The sequence below is a fragment of the Notamacropus eugenii genome, chromosome 3 (assembly GCF_028372415.1).
Source record: "Notamacropus eugenii isolate mMacEug1 chromosome 3, mMacEug1.pri_v2, whole genome shotgun sequence".
Lineage (NCBI taxonomy): Eukaryota > Metazoa > Chordata > Mammalia > Diprotodontia > Macropodidae > Notamacropus > Notamacropus eugenii.
Window position 1 is genome coordinate 336,942,497 of NC_092874.1, and position 16,148 is coordinate 336,958,644.

Consider the following 16,148-nt stretch of genomic DNA (forward strand, 5'->3'; position numbering starts at 1 on the left):
CTTGGGCATGTCAGTTAACCCTGTTTGCCTCAGTTTCCTCATCTGTAAAATGAGCTGGAGAAAGAAATGGTAAAACCACTTAAGTATCTTTGCCAAGAAAATCCCAAATGGGGTCATGAAAAGTCAGACATGGCTACAATGACTGAACAACAACACCCATTGTTCCTGCTTCTGTTCTCTGGGGTCAAAGGAACAAATCTTATTCCCCCCATTCCCCTTTCACAGGAAATCTCCTCAAAATACTTGGAGACATCATGCCCCCTTGCCCTGAGTCTTCCACATCCTATTAAGAAGTGAATTCAAGGCCCTTTTTCATCTTGGCCATCATCCTCTGGATGCTCTCCAGCTTATCAATGTCCTTCTTAAACTGTATTGCCTAGATTTAAATGCAATACTTAAGAAGACATCTGAAAGGGGAAGAGTAGAGATACTGTCACCTGTTTATTCTGGAAGCTATGACACTCTTAGTTCAGTCCATGATCACATTTGCATCATGCTGCTGATTTGTTTTGAGCTTGGTCAAAACCTAGGTCTTTTTCAGACTTATGAAACTAATTGTTTTTAATCCAAGTATAAGACTTAACATTTATCCTTCTTGAATTTTATCATATTAATTCAAAGCTTTAACTTGTCAGGATCCCATTGGATACTGATTGACATGCAGAATACCAGCTATCTCTCCCAGTTTATGCCATCGACAAATTTAACGAAAATGCTATCTATGCCTTCCTCTAAGTCACTGACTTAAAAAATGCTAAATAGCACAGGGTCAAGCACAAGATCTCAGGGTTTCTCTACTGGAGACCTCTGCCAAGTTGATGTTAAGCCCTTAATTCATATTTTTATTTCTGACCTTCTGAATCTTTCTACCTTTATTAGTCTGGTTCACATCTCTCTATCTTCTCCATAAGAGTAATGTAAAGCATGCTATTAAAAGGTTTGATAAAAATGTAGGTAAACTACAACTATAGCATTCTCCTCATCTATCAGTTTAGTAAACCCATTTAAAAAATAAGGTTAGTCCATTATAACCTGCTCTTGATAAAGCCATGCTGGCCCTTGGTAATCACTAATAATCTCTTTAATGAAATGTTCTAGGAATTTCCCAGAAATTGAAACAACATTCACTGGCATGTAGTTTTCAGAGTCTGGTCTTTTCCCTTCTTTGAAGAATAAAATATTTGCTCCTTTTCTTTGCCATCTTCCATGATTTTTCAAATATCATTGACAGTAGTTCAGCAATCACATCTACTAATTTTGAGGGATGTGGTTCATCTAGGTTAGGTGACTTGAAGTCTTCAGGGGCAATTAGGTGTCTATCTCAGATACTAGTTTCTTGGTAATCATTTTTGTTCTGTCATTTCCAGTGTAAAAGCTATTTTCCTTGGCAAAGAAAATGGAAAAAAACTAGAATTCGAACAGTTCTGCCTTCTCTCTGTTGTATATTATGATCATTCCATCCATCCCAAGAGAAGGTCCTGTCCTTTCTTTGATTATACTTGTTTTCCTCCCACTCCTTTTTGTTGCTTTTAACTTCTCTTCCTAATCTAAGGTCATTTTGAGTTTTATCACTTTTGATGTTTTTACAAGCCCAGATCTAATATTCATTCTGTTACCTCACCTTGTTTTATCCTCTTCTGTAGTTTTCTTTTAAAATTCCAAGTTGGCTAGAGAGTTTCCTATGCATCCACATCAGTCTCTCCAAACAAATTCTACTTTTTCCTCCTTGATGGAATTATTTCTCTTTTTGTCTTCAAAATTTCATTCAAAATTCCATCCCTTGTGGAATTTCAATCCTTTGACTCCTACAGGTTCTTCCTTTGAACTCTTTCAAATTTGTTTCCCCCAAATCTAGGGTGCATGTCAGATTATGCATGGATTTTCTCTCCATCACAAACTCTAGGAAAGAGTGATCACTTCTCAACAAAATTCCCATTTTTAACCTAATGACTAGTTCTTCCCTGTTAATGAAAATTGGATCCAAAACAGAACTTCCCCTTAGTGGTCTTTCCTCCTTTAAAGTATATCATTAGGTGCTCTGCTTTTGGAGAGAGAGAGAGACAGAGACAGAGAGAGAGAGAGAGACAGAGAGAGAGAGAGAAACAGATAGAGAGAGAGAGTTCATTTCTATTTCTCCTTTCATTGACTTTCACACAAATGCTCTCTACCATCCTCCCCTACTATAGCTCCTGATTTCCTTGCATTGGTATTTCTTCTTAAGATGCTAGTTCATCCCACCCACACCCTTTACCTATTCTATTTCTTTTCAATAAGGTCTATCCATCTAGAACCATATTTTAGTCATGGATTTCATTCCACTAGATCTCAGTGATACCTATGAGATCAAATTTTCCTCATTACATTGTGACTTCTATTCTTGCTTTTTCCCTAAACTTTCAGACATTCGGACCATGGATTTTACTACAACCACTTCTCTTGGGTTTTATTTCTTATGAATTTCTAGGTACCTTAAGTGCGACTTTTCCTTCATTGTAGCTAATCTTTGTGGTATAGAGCATAGGGGATATTCAAAGGCAATTTTCATCCAATCCTTTTCAGCTTAAAGCTCCTTTGATTAGATTTATAGGAATCTCTTTTAGATGTGCTCCATATCTGGCCCGGAATCTATCAACATTTTATTTTAATCCACATTCTGAAAGTCCAAATCCCATTCTCAGATACCACCTTCTTCCAAAATTAACTTTTCTTTTCTGTATCCTTTGCCTTCCACGGTCAACAATAAAGAAAACCTATCCTATATTCCTATAGTTTTCAGTTTCTTGGCCAAGATTTTGCAATCTTTGGTAATACTTTTTTTGATTTCTTCTGGTGTCCATTGGTGTCCATATGAATTACCAGAGGCAAATAGTTATTCATTTTAATAAGTGTTGGGAGACTTTCTGTTAAATCTTGATTGCATGCCCCTAGAAAACAATAGACGTCTCTATTTTTATTAACAGGTTAACCAATAGTTATCTCAGGAACTCAGAGCAGGGAATGACTACTACTACTCTTTCTCTTTCCTCTGACTCCTAATGGCTGATCCCTGAATACTAGTTTTTTGTGGCTTTATTTCATCATTCTTTGGAAGGTGAGCAGCTGCTTTCTCCTCAGAGTACCCAGCCCCATCTTCTTCAGGAAAGAGGCTTAAATATGTTTTTGGACTTTAAGTTGTTCTTCTCTTTCACTTCTGTGTAACACTCTTTTACTCTCAAACTTCCCCAGAAGTTCAAATCTCCTTTCTCCCTATTGGATCCCCTTCCTCCTCCCCTATTGGAATCTCACTTCTGTTTCCTGAAGTACAATTTCCTTGTCCCTAATGATGGGTAGAAAGATACTTTTATAGGCCCTTCAACTTCTCCAGGAGGGAGATCAGAGTTGGAACAGTGGTAGCTAAATCAACTGAATGGTTTTGTTCTGTACAATCATGTCTGATACTTCATGACCATTTGGGATTATCTTGGCAATGGTACTGGAGTAGTTTGCCATCTCCTTCTCCAGCCCATTTTACAGATGAGGAAACTGAGGCAAGCAGTATTAAATGACTTGCCCAGGGTCACATAGCTAGTAAGTGTATGAGGTCAGATTTGAACTTGGGAAGATGAGTTATCCTGGTTTCGGCCCGGCACTTTAACCACCTGCCCTTTTGACTGTAGTAGAAATACAAATACCACACATTCAGTGAAAATCACTGCTCAGTTTAGCCTACTTTCCATACCTTTTCTGAGCTCAGGGATCATCACGGCCAAATCATTTTATCTCTTAGTGGCTAACCTTTGATGACGAGTCTCCTTTTACTTGGTTGGCCCTCAGAGAGTAAGCTCTATTTACCATTGGTCCTGCATTCAAAGGCTTTCCAGCATGCTAGAATCTGCCAGGATTTACTTATATTCTGTAAGCATAATTTTTAAGAACTTTGGGTCTTAAGAGAGGGTAGGCTGATAAATGTTTAACAACCTAGCTCTCCAAAAAGAAAAAAAAATCCATGAAATGTAAAAGTTTAATCTTCATTAACACTTTCTTAAGGTTAGGCCATCAACAAAATGACAAATAAAGCTCCAACTTGTAGTCTTTGCCACTTTCCAAGATATAATTGAAAATTTAAGAAATCACTCCTCAGTTGGTTGGAGCTAACTCCAGGACAACCCTGGTATTTGAAGGACTTTACACTTAGAAGAGGTATTCGACTTCTTCTGTTTGGATCCAAATGGTAAAAGTTAAAAACAGTAGTGGGAAGAGACTGAGAGAAGGATTTGGACCTGAAAGGAAAATAATTTCCTAATAATTAAAGTGAATGGACTGCCTCACAGTCAATGACTTCCCCCTTTTTGGTGGTCTTGAAGTAAGGCTGGCTGAATAACTGGACAAGTATATCATAGAAGTTGTCTAGATACCTAGACTTTTGTGTGTGTGTCATGGCCCCCTATAGCAGACTTGTGAAACCTATGGACCACTTCTCAGAACAATGCTTCAAAAAATTAAATAAATAGAATTACAAAGGAAATTAACTATATTGAAAGAGTCATACGTGTGTGTGTATTTTTGAGCTCACGAAGCTCAGGTTAAGAACTCCTTGTGGTTGAGGAAATGTTTTTGCTGATATGAATTGGACTAGATGATCACTATCAGGTTCCTTTCAACTCTGAAATTCTCTGATTCTGTGATTCATGGTGGTTCCCGGCTATTCTTAAGATCTTAGTTCTCTAGTGAGTCTGAAATGTCATAACATTGTTAACTGAAAGAAGGCATTTACATTGCTCTCCGGATAGACTTGGCTATGTTTAAAATTTCTGCTCTGAGTTCTGTCTTCTTAAGCAGGAGGATATGAGAATCCTTTGAGTTTTGCCTCAGCTTCCTCTTTTCCTGCTTTGGAGAATGTTCCTAGTTATGTTGCCAGCATCAGCACTTTGTAGACATGGGAAGGAAGCAATGTATTTACCCTTGCTTTTTAATTATGGAAAAAATATTTGAGTACAACACCCTTAAAATAGAATGTATATACTTAGTTTGGAGACTTCAAAACTACAATGAACTCTACTGGGAAAGAACTTGAGAGTGGTGTTTTTCTTTGGATGATCTGGAGTGATTGTATAACATAGGCTCCCTCGTGATAATTCAGCCTTGTACCAAGGATGCTTATGATGCACTATTTTCTTAAACATTATTAAGTTTTAAATTTTGGCCGCCATTAAAAAAGATATCTTTCTCCTGACACTGCAGCTGATTTCTAATTGCAAGGTCAGATTCTTCCCTCTGTAAGACAAAAGACAAAAGGCTCATTTGGCATTCATGCCTTGCCCTTGCCAGCACTGGACATACAATATCTTTGGTCCCAGTCTGGCCTGATTTTTTTTATTAGACAAAGAAGTTATCATAAGTTAATGCTAGAGAGCCACCAGTTCTCACACATCCTTATCGCACTCTAAAGTCCTCTATCACGATTAACTGTAGAGTGAAAGAGTTTGACTTTCTCTGAGCTTGACTCAAAAAATTTTTGGTGAATTTCTTGTTATTTCTCCCAACCCAAGAAACTTATGGAAATCCTACCCACACTTCTGTCTTGTTGGTTTCCTGAGATCAGCATTGTCTCCAATGTCACCTTCAAGTATTTCCATTAGAAACCATCAATGAAAAATGCCTCTTATTTCATGGTTACATTCTTTTCCCCCTCATTGAGTTTTCTCTACTAGAACCATTACTGTAGCCCATTAGCAGGACAGATGACTGGCTCTGGGGACAATGTTAATGATAATCTCTAGAGAATCCTCTGTCACTGAGTGGTTCAACAAGGAAAAGGGGTTGATGGGTACCTTCTTCAGAGATTCAGGAACTCTTGAGGGTATAGAGTGATTTTTTTCCCTGAACTTCTTTAGAAAGCTTCCTCTTTGTTGTCCTTCCCACATTCTCAACTTGTGATCAACGATTTTCAAACTAGAAAGTTTACAAGGGAGTCCCTTGTATCACATGCCTGATTCTAGTAGTAAAGCAGATAGTAGGCCACATGTGATGCCCCCTCTTCTGCAGACATAGAATTTGGGTCTGTGTGATATATTCAGTCTTAGAATGTGAGGGGGAGATGCTTGGGGTGGGGTTGTGGAACTCAAAACTCCCTACCAAATACTTGTCTCTTTGGCAGCTAAAAGTGCTTCAGCTGGCCTCTTTTCAGCTCCTCAGATTTCATTTCCATTTGCTAGGAGACATCTGTAGCATTCTTCTGTCCAACCATATTTAATGTACATCAGTTCAGCCCTAACCCTCTGGCTGGGTCAAGCATAGCCTACAGCAACCCCCCTCCTCCTTGCTTTTCTCACCACCCTCAGGCACCCCGGGAGGAGGGAGTTTGGGGCAGCAACATACAATAAATACACTAAATGGAATGTTGAAGGTCCCCATCTGGCGGACAGTTCCTACAGATCAAAGTGGCTCCTTTCCTTCCCTTCTCCCACCCCCATAGAACTGAGACGTGTTAGCACCTGGCTTCAAGGAAAGCATGAGGCCTGGGTTACAAAATCCCAGCCCCCAGCTGTCACTAGGCTCAGCCAGAAAGAGGATTAGTCTCTTAATCGTGTTATTTTGTTACCGAAGTACTTTTTTTTTTATTTCTCCCTTGTTTTCTCTCGAGAAAAATGTACTGGTGTCTGAAATTGTAGGTGCCTTCTGACATTTTTACTTCAATTGCTAATGAAATGTCTGAATTCCTTTTTGAAAGCAGCTTTTGTCTATAGGCCCTGAAGTTCTGGGCTATCTTGTGTGGCTTCTGCCTAATTAGGATATGAAACAACAGGAAGAGTTTTAAGTAAGGGATGTGTGTGTGTGTGTGTGTGTGTGTGTGTGTGTGTGTGTGTGTGTAAGTGTACATAGGGGATGTTGTCCACAGGCAATGAAAAATCTGTCACTTAGATGAAAATGAATGAAATACCTAACCTGCCCCATATTTTGGAATAATGAATGAGAAGTTGTGCCAAAAGTTGAACAAAAAGTCTTTATGCCTTCTTAGGAAGAGCTGGGGTGGGGGATGGATAAATGAAAGGAGGCATGTCTCAAGTCTCAGCCCAGGGAATTCCAGGAGTAAGGGTTAAAATATAGGCTGCACCTGTTCTAACTGTGTCCTTTCTTCCCCAGATTCTAGCACAAAGCTGACTTAAATAAAGACTATCAGAACCATATATTGGGTTACGGGTAAATGCAACACAAGCCCTTCCAAAAGGAAAGAGAATGGGTCTATCTTACTGGAAAACATTGAATTTGAAACATTCCATTAAGGGTAGAAGCATAGACTCTTAGAATTGGAAGACCTGAGAGATCATCTTAGAGATGAGGTAAGTATAGATACACTTACAGACAGAGGACCTGGAATTAGATTGAGTGAGGGAAATACTAGGCTAGAATGGTTTCTAAGGAACGTAGTGTTTTCTAGAATTTCAGAATTCAAAAAGGGATCTCAGAGATTATCTAGGTCAACCCATACCTGAAGCAGAAATCTTCTCTCTGCTACTTTTTCAACAAATAATCACATAGCCTCTGTTTAAAGACCTGAGACAACCCTTCCAATATTGCCACCTGCGGCAGCGTTTTTCAATATTTATCTCCTCTGCTTCCATCTCTCTCTCTCTTTCACACATGTGGCATGGTTTGGAGTACTCTCCTGGTCACTCTCATTATAAACCCTAGCTTCTTTTCTACAAATGTATTACCAAAAGCTAAACGCATTTTTGATGGAACCACTTCAAAGTTCTGCCAAGGTTGCATCAATGTGCCTGTCCTCACATGTAGGCCCTCTACCAATTGTCATTTTTCCTCCACTGGCTGTATTGCCAGTCTGATGGAGACGAAGCAAAGTCTGAGTTGCGGAAAGTGTTTTAACACTTGAAATGCTACCCATTCACTTTGGCTCCGATTATTGCCCCTTTGAAAAGAATTTGAACACCCTTTTTGTATTCAAGTGGATTGCCCTGTTCTGGCAAAAGTATTAGTGAGAACAGGTGTGATTCACTTGTGTTTTCTAAAGAATTTGAAAATGACTGGTGCTCCCTTCCCTAGCTTCCCAGACCACTTGGCAGACATGGGCATGACAGACATTCCAGGCTAGCATAGCAATTATATTGCAGGATTTGGGACTAAAACATTTGATGGGGTGGGAGTTTTCCTAACTTCTAATCTGTCCATTAAAACTATGCACAAAAATCAGAGCTAATAAAATAATACACATGTCATATATAATAAAATAACAAAATAATATAGAAAAATTAAAAAAAGAAATAATAAAATAAAAATGTAGGGTAAGACGAAGATGTGGCATAGCATAGAAGTTAAAGTCTTGGCTTCAGAAAGTCGTGAGTTCAAGACCAATCTCTGACAAATATAAAAACATGTGGTTTGGTTTTCCCCTTCAGTGGATGTAGTCATAGAACATAATCACAAATACTGAGCATTTGTGTTAATAGAATATTAATGCCCTATCATTCTTTTAGAAAGTATAAGAACCTCTCTGATTAGGTCAGAAAGGAGGAAGGGAATAATTCCATTGAATTAACAAAATTTGGCCACACCTTTGCAGGGCTCTAAATAGCCAAACCCTGGGGACAGAAGGCAGTTCAAGAGATTAGAATAGCGGAAGGGAGAGTCAATAGTCAGGGAAGAACCCAATTCTTCACTTCTTAGGAGAGGAGGAGAGACGATTTTCTCCTTCCTACTCTCTCCTCACCCTCCATCCCCATACACATTGGATTCAGTGTTTAAGAGTAGAAATATTTACCCTGAAAGAGATAACTCCCCAAGAAGTAATTGGGTGGCCAGTCTGAGAGTTCAAAACATTATTGAGTGAGTGAGCAGACACACTTGACAGACATGGATACAGAGAAATAATCATAGGAGGGAGGAAGCAGATTTGAGGAGAGATATCCAGCAGCAGAAAATCTGCCTGGTTCTAGACTTGAGAAAGAGCTAGCTCTAGTGTGATATTTTTTCCTGTTACAGCTTTCTTGACAGAGTTTCCTGGTCTGGGGACATAAAAGTTCCCAGATGCTTGTACTTGGGACCTCTCAGACTTGGTGGGTGCCATTGCCCTACTCTGATGACTAAGTGACTAGATGGGTTTTCAGATTGGAGAGGTCATCTGCATCCAGAGAAACTAAATGCCACTGTGTCCTTGCCATATTTGGGGAAAGTAAACCTCTTTTGCTAAATATATAGCGACTTGAGGGTTTTTTATTTTGTCCCAACAATGAACCTGAATTAAGAGAATGCTAATGTTAGAGCCATGCCTACAACACTTGGCAATCTAGAGCAGAAGGAAAGAGAGAATTTCACAAAGAAAGAAATCACTTTGAGGCCGTGCCGTGCCAGTATGACCAGCTTTAGTCATATGTGTTCACTTCATGAGAGCATCACCAGCATTACATTCTAAGTTTTTGCCTGTTCTTACCATAAAAGCTTTGAATATTCTGTGATGGTTGTGCCTAGGCTTCTGGGGTTGAGGGTAGGAGGTGTTTTATAGTTTTTACCATGCCATCTTATTAAATGTCTTTATAATCAATGAATCATATCTAGTCACTTATTATTAAAGAGAAGCACACCGGTAGGGGCTCATAAGATATAGCTTTAAAAGGGTTTCTCCATCACTAAAAAGTAGTGGTGGTAGTAGTAATATGTTGTTGTGGTGGTAGTAGTAGCAGCAGCAGCAGCAGCTGCTCTCCAGGGACCCAAACTATGAGCATAAGAGAAGGTTGGGGGAATAAATGGGTGACTGGGCAAGCCACTTAACTTCTTAGCTCCCCCAAACAACTCTCTAAGATTATAAGTTGTAGAACAATTGTCAATATGCATTGTTAGAGAGAATTTCCTTATTAGAAGTTACCTACGTTAATAAAATAATGTCTCAAACCATACAAAAATTTAATTTAAAATGTAGGATTAACCATTTTAACAGCCCACTGCCCTATTTCTGAATACCTAGGAGAAAAACCAAACAATTTGTACTAGTTCAAGGTGTCATGAAAAACAAAAATTGAATACTGGATCTCAATGTGCCCCAAATGAAGTCCTCTGTGTTACATAGATAAATGCTAACAAAGAATAGAACCTGACAGCCTCAACCTTGTTAACATGTAAAAAAGAGCTGAAGTTACATCTGTGCAATGGTATCTTGACCTCTTAAATTATCAGGTCTAACACAATTGTTTATCAATGAACCAGAAAGAAAATGTAGAAAATAGATGGCAGCGAAGTGTTTGAGGATTTGGAGAGCGATGAATTTGGAATCAAGAGATCTGAATTGAAAGCCTGCATCAGATAGTAGCTGTGTGAGCTTGGGCAAATCACTTAACTTTTCTCAGCCTCAGTTTGCTCATCTGCAAAATGTCCATACTTAGTAGCAGTTCTTAGCATTGTGCCTAGCACAAACTAGTTGTTGACTATCTCACAAGGTTGTTGTATCAAAGTAAATAATATATGTAAAGGGTTTTGAAAAAATCAAAATGCATCATCATTACCACCACCAAAAAATGGTGTTAAAATCTGGTTTCTGGCTGTAAGCATCAAAACAATATAATAGCACATGGCTATTCAGGCCTTGGGAACAGGGTGAGGATGGAGAGAAGGGGAGGAAACATCATACAAAGAAAGCACCCAGTACACAAAAAGTAAGGTAGAACAGTCTGGATTGTGTTTATTACTTCCATGTAATAAAGAACTTTTTCCTTGCCTTTTTTTTGTCTTTTATCTTTTTTTCTTTTTCTTTCCTTCTTTCCTTCTTTTTTAACAACATACATTAAGTTGTGAATCAGATGTTAGGGAATGTGGAGGTGGAAGGAGAATTGGTGACATCACAATATTTTTTTTACAACTTTACAACAAATAGGATTCTGAGTCTGTTGCACCTACCAGTGTATAGCAAGGGTGGAAAAAGGAAAGGCACACTTAGGTTTATGGACCCTCCTCCCCACACACAGCAGGGAGAAAAAGAAGACAAGAAAAAAAGAGGTAAGCGAAGAAGACCCATTAAATACAAATGGGCATTTCAGGGTCAACCTGGTAATTGACCTGATGCACACCACCAGGTAGAGAGTTCTTCACTGCAGGTGAAGGTGTAGCAATCTTTCTGGTCTGCTTTGCTAAGGGACAGCCATAAGTATTGCATTACATCTGGCTTTCTCTAGTGCCGAGCTCATGGGAGAAGATTGCAATGTGCAATTCCTTCCTTCTTCCCCTCCCTGCCCTCACCTTCTTAGCACCTACATCTTTAAAGAAAAAAAAAATCCCAATTCCTGCTTAGGGAAAAGAGTTCTTGACTTCAGGAAGCATGGACCACAGAAGTTGAAAGATAGTCCATTAAAAAAAAAAAGATGTGATAAGAATTATGGAATGGGAGGACATGCACTCACCCTTGTTACACACCTTAGTCTCTAGACTGTTCAGATTCTCTAAATATCACCTATACTCTAGCTGACTCAAAATGACTTTCAAAAAGTTCAAAACAAAACAAAACACCTGCAGAACGAACTAGGTTTAAAAAGGGGGGGGGGCAAAACTTAGAAGAATCCCCTAAACATAGTGTTCATCCGATTTAAATGTAAACAGAAAAACCCACAACAATAATGTTCACTTTCTACAGTACGTAGACACAGTTTTTTTTTCCATTTTTATTGACATATTAAACAAAAAAAAAAACCTGTGTGCATGGACAAATGAAAACTGAGAAAGAAACTGACACACAACTCCCCCCCACCCCCGCTTTAAAAAAAAAGCCACAAGGAAACAAAAAACTAAAATTTTAAAAAATCCATTGCCTCAAAGGCTTTTGCATCATCCATTGTGGTTGGCCTTGTACTCCAGGTTATTTATTAATCACAGCAGGGACCAGCCTGCCCAAATGAATTTCCTCCTCATTTCATTGTGTACATTGCCTGTGTTCACCGGGCAAATGACTCGGGACTCCTCTCAGGCATCAGCCCAAATGCCCAAGTGTGCACACAGTCTGTGCCCATGCCAGAAATGAGGATGATTACTTGAATTTCTTCTCTGCTGGCTGAGAATATCACCATATTGAAATGATATGAAAATATAAGGGGGAAGAAGGAGATATGCAGGAAGAAAGGGGAATGCCACCCACAACACTGGGGTCCATGCTGGCAGCACAGCCTAAGGGTGGTTTGAATTGGCACAACTAGAAAGGTAATTTGAATTAGAGGGTGTGGTACTGCCCTAAGTTTCTCAAGGGATGTGAAATTATATGAAAACCATGACATCCTTCTTCAAAACTGCTTGACTTCAATTTTCTAGAGGGTCTTAGGGGAGGGGAAGAAAATAAATATCTGATTTTTTTTTTCCAAAAGGGGAAAAAAAGTTGAACATACTATAGCTCACAAGTATACACAACTGAGGGTGTAAGGCACAAATTTACATGTGGAAGAAAACAGGCTATTCACAGATGTAATCCCACGAAAAACCCATGTGATCAAACCATTAATTTATGCATGGTAACAGCCAGCATATTAATGAGTTTACACCATTTGTGTATTTCGTTTGCCATCTCACATGCAAGGTGAAATGAGAGGGCACATCACAAGCTGATGCCTTCATAGAAAGTATTATCGATCGACACAGCCTTGTTGGCTGCAGTGTTGCACTTACGTGCATTCTAAAGGTTTCTTGCAGTTGCTTTAGATCTGGGGGCTTTTCTTTTTCTCTTTCTTTCTTTTTTGTGTGTGCATGTCACAGGTCAGAAACCCAGCCAGAAAAGTAACTGACAGATTTAAATAAATATTCCCCTCTTCATTTTCTTTCCTTTTAGCTAAGATCAGACAGTCCAAACAAAAAGTTTAGAATTCAAGCTCCAACTTATTTACTCAGTGAATTTATTGGAAAAATAAAGTGAACTTAATTACTCCAGTTAATGGGATTCATGTTAAATAGTATAACTTTCAATGGAATTTCTGAAGAGCTGTTTTTAGGATATGTGAAAAAAAGTCATTTCTTTAAGAAAAGAAAAGGTGAACAATAAATAATAGGAGTTATTTGCGTTAACGGTCACGTTATTCATTAAAAGAGAAAAGTAGCAGAAATCTATGACAAAATAGCCCAACATGGCAATGAACAGGATGCTGTAACACTGATGGGCGTTTCACAGTATCTGCACATAGTAAACTTCTGCCATTGTTAAAGTCTGAGTTAGATTTATCAATGAATTCTTCACTTTTTTTTTGTCTTTTTTTCTTTCATGATTCCTTTCAATGGACTTCTGTTGCAAAGGACAGAACACTAGGCCAGTCTAGCAATGTCCAATGCAGTCATGGGCGAAATGCCACAGTCGCTGTTCACCTGTCTGTGTGTGTGTGTGTGCGTGTGTGTGCGTGTATGTATGTGTGTATATATGTGCTTTTGGCTCATGTTTGTGATGGTAAGTCTTTTTTTGTGAGTCAGAGCTGTTATCAAGTGGAAACGGCAGGGGAGGATGAGGGGTGAGTCCTGTGGTTGTAAACCTTCACCGAAACACATGGCCCAATTTTAGAAATTATTCCACTGTATCCCAAAGAAAAGGACTGTGTCCTCAACAACACTGCGACCTTCTTTGTAAGATTGGAACTGATGAGGCAGTTTAGAACATTGGCTGAGAGGGGCCAATTTCGCTTCACTGTTGGTTTACCACCTGTCCCCCTCCCACTGGGATTATGTACATGCGTCATTAGGTTTCATGGATGTGGAAAGGGGGGCAAAAGAAGGTTTGGGAGGTACGTCTGGTTTTAGTGAGGGTGTGCGCTTCAGCCCCGACCGTGTCAGTGAGTTGTATGGGTTGAGGCTGGGTTGCCTTGAAACAGTCACTGCCTGGGTGGGTGGGGCACCATGCACCTGTATGGAGTCCACCCTCTGAGGGGCAGGGGGTGGGTTGTCTCCCCTGCCAAAGCTCTGATTTCTAGAAAGGTGGGAGGAATTAGAAGAGTTAGTATTGTTTCTTTTGAGGGCAGCTGCTTGATGACTCCTCGTTAGAGAGTTTGTGGGATAACTCCTTTTATAGTCCATGCCATAGGAAGAGGGATGCATTTCCAGTCGTTTGCCCAGGCCGTTCTGAGACAGCGAGGACCCCGGGGGTCCCAGGGAGGCCTCCCTCTGAGGGACCTTTGGAGGCAGGCTCTCCAGGTTCTCCACCAGATTTACCCCATGGTTGGGGCTCTTGCTGCTAAGATGTTCCTTGATGGTCTTGTACTCAAGGGTAGCTGCCTGGTCTTCCAGGGACATCTGTGTCACATCACTCATTTTCGGCTGGTCCACGTACTCGTGTTGATAGCCCTGCTGAGTGATGGGCAGGACCACGACACTGGGGATGTGGCTTGGGGAAGCCCGGAGGGGAAGTTCAGTGGGAATCACAGGTGAGGACATTGGGGGCATGTCCTTTGTGCAGGCATTAATGAGGTTTTGATTCCTCTCCCACTCCCGGCTCCCTCGACTGGGCTTCCGTTTTTGTTGTAGAGTTGGGGTAGACTCTGGAGTAGGCAGGGCTGCCAGGTCTAGGTGATGTTGGTCAGCCTTGATGAGTATCTTGGCAGTATTGCTGGGAGTAGTGAGTTTGCCATTGTGCATCAGCGGGGTCAGGATGGCTTCTGGCTTAGGGTCCTTAGACTGGGTGTCCCCAAAGAGGCCGCTGAGCTTGGTCACGCTGCTCATGGAACCCCGACGTGAGTGTGTCAGCTCTTTCTCCTTCCTCTGGGTGACAGACACATCCTTGCGACGATGATCACAAATGCAGTAGACGATGATGCCCGAGAAGACCGCTCCCATGACAAAAGCCAAGATGACTGCAATGGCCAGGAGGGTGACTGGAACAAGCTGATCGTGTCCTTTGAGATAACTTTCCCGAATCACACCTGCAATAATTATAGAAGGCATTATGGAAAGGAAATATACTGACAGCAATTTTCTTTTCACAAAATTTAACATTTAGCCTATTAAGTAATAACAGTAATAATTAACCAACATCTATGTCTGTCTCATCTTCAAAGCAAGGTCTCTTACCAAACAGTAGTTAATTAGTCCTTACAATACCTCTTGCTAAGTAACAAATAAACTTTGTTCGATGTCTTGTTTTTGTGCTGAAAAGTATATTTCAGATCTCAAGTCCACACCCTTTCTTTCATTTGGGGGAGTGTCATATTTTAATCTCTAAATTTCATTTCTCCTCCTTTCCCATCCCCCTTATCCCTTCTTCTTTGTGCTGGTCTCTTGTTCTCTCAAATAATCATGGTAACTCTGGAAATGGGAAGCCTTTGTGTAGAGATGGCAATCCTTTAATACACAAATCCCACAGCACGGCAAGCTTTCTACCTATATCTTTTTGGTCATTATCACCGACAAATCCAAAAGCCCAGGTCACATATTTAGTCCCCATCAGAAAGGGATGTTTTATTAACATTCCAGGTAACCACAAGAAGGAAAGAGTGCTATAAAACAAAAAACATTTGAAAGCAAAAAGCAAATACCCACAGATTTCAAATGGAAATGCCAACTTAGTTTTTATTTAAAATTAAAAAAAGTGCTATATACCCTCTTAATGCCAGACAGGAAACTCTAAAGACTATTTGAGTGAGGCTTTTTCCTTCAAGCTGAAAGGAACTGTAGCAAGAAGATCATTGTGCGGCAATCGCAGTGAGCCTAGAGACGTGTCAGGTCTCATTACTGTTTGTAAAGCCTGCTGTCATAGCGAGTTTCTTTGTTGAAGTTAATCTCTTCAATTTAATAAAAATTATGCGACTATATCAGTCAATAATCTTACACAACATTAACCAACATGCTACATTTCTAAAGAAAGTTACTTTCCTAGTTCCTGTTTAATCAGGCACCAAGCTGGCAGATGTTGATCAGAATCAGACGTGAGGGCTTTTTCTTTTGAAAACTAAGAGAACCAAAGTGTCACAATTGTCAGATCACAAGTGCCTGATGCGGTAGTTAAAAAAATAAAATCCAAAAGGCCTCAATTCATATGTCTGGAGAGCCAGGGAACATGAATGCATTAAAGGCATTAACATGCTCTGAGGAAATGTAAACATGGTTTCTATTCTGGAAGAAATAGCAAGACAGAAAATGTACCTTTTCAAGGGCCTCTGGAGACACATCTTTCATCGACTAAATTAAATCTTTCTAGAGTATTTCCTAAATTT

The 16,148-nt window shown here is 39.9% G+C and overlaps 1 protein-coding gene across 4 annotated transcripts in view; it reads right to left on the reverse strand.

Moving 5' to 3' along the window:
- Positions 1 to 12,837: 12,837 nt before the first annotated feature.
- SEMA6A (semaphorin 6A) overlaps positions 12,838 to 16,148 on the reverse strand; it is a 180,277-nt gene continuing 176,966 nt past the window's right edge. For all 4 annotated transcript variants that reach the window (XM_072597123.1, XM_072597122.1, XM_072597119.1 and 1 more), the window contains one exon: positions 12,838 to 14,858. In XM_072597123.1, coding sequence (XP_072453224.1) covers positions 13,666 to 14,858 — 1,193 coding nt within the window. In that variant the 3' untranslated portion in view covers positions 12,838 to 13,665. The remainder of the gene's footprint in view (positions 14,859 to 16,148) is intronic.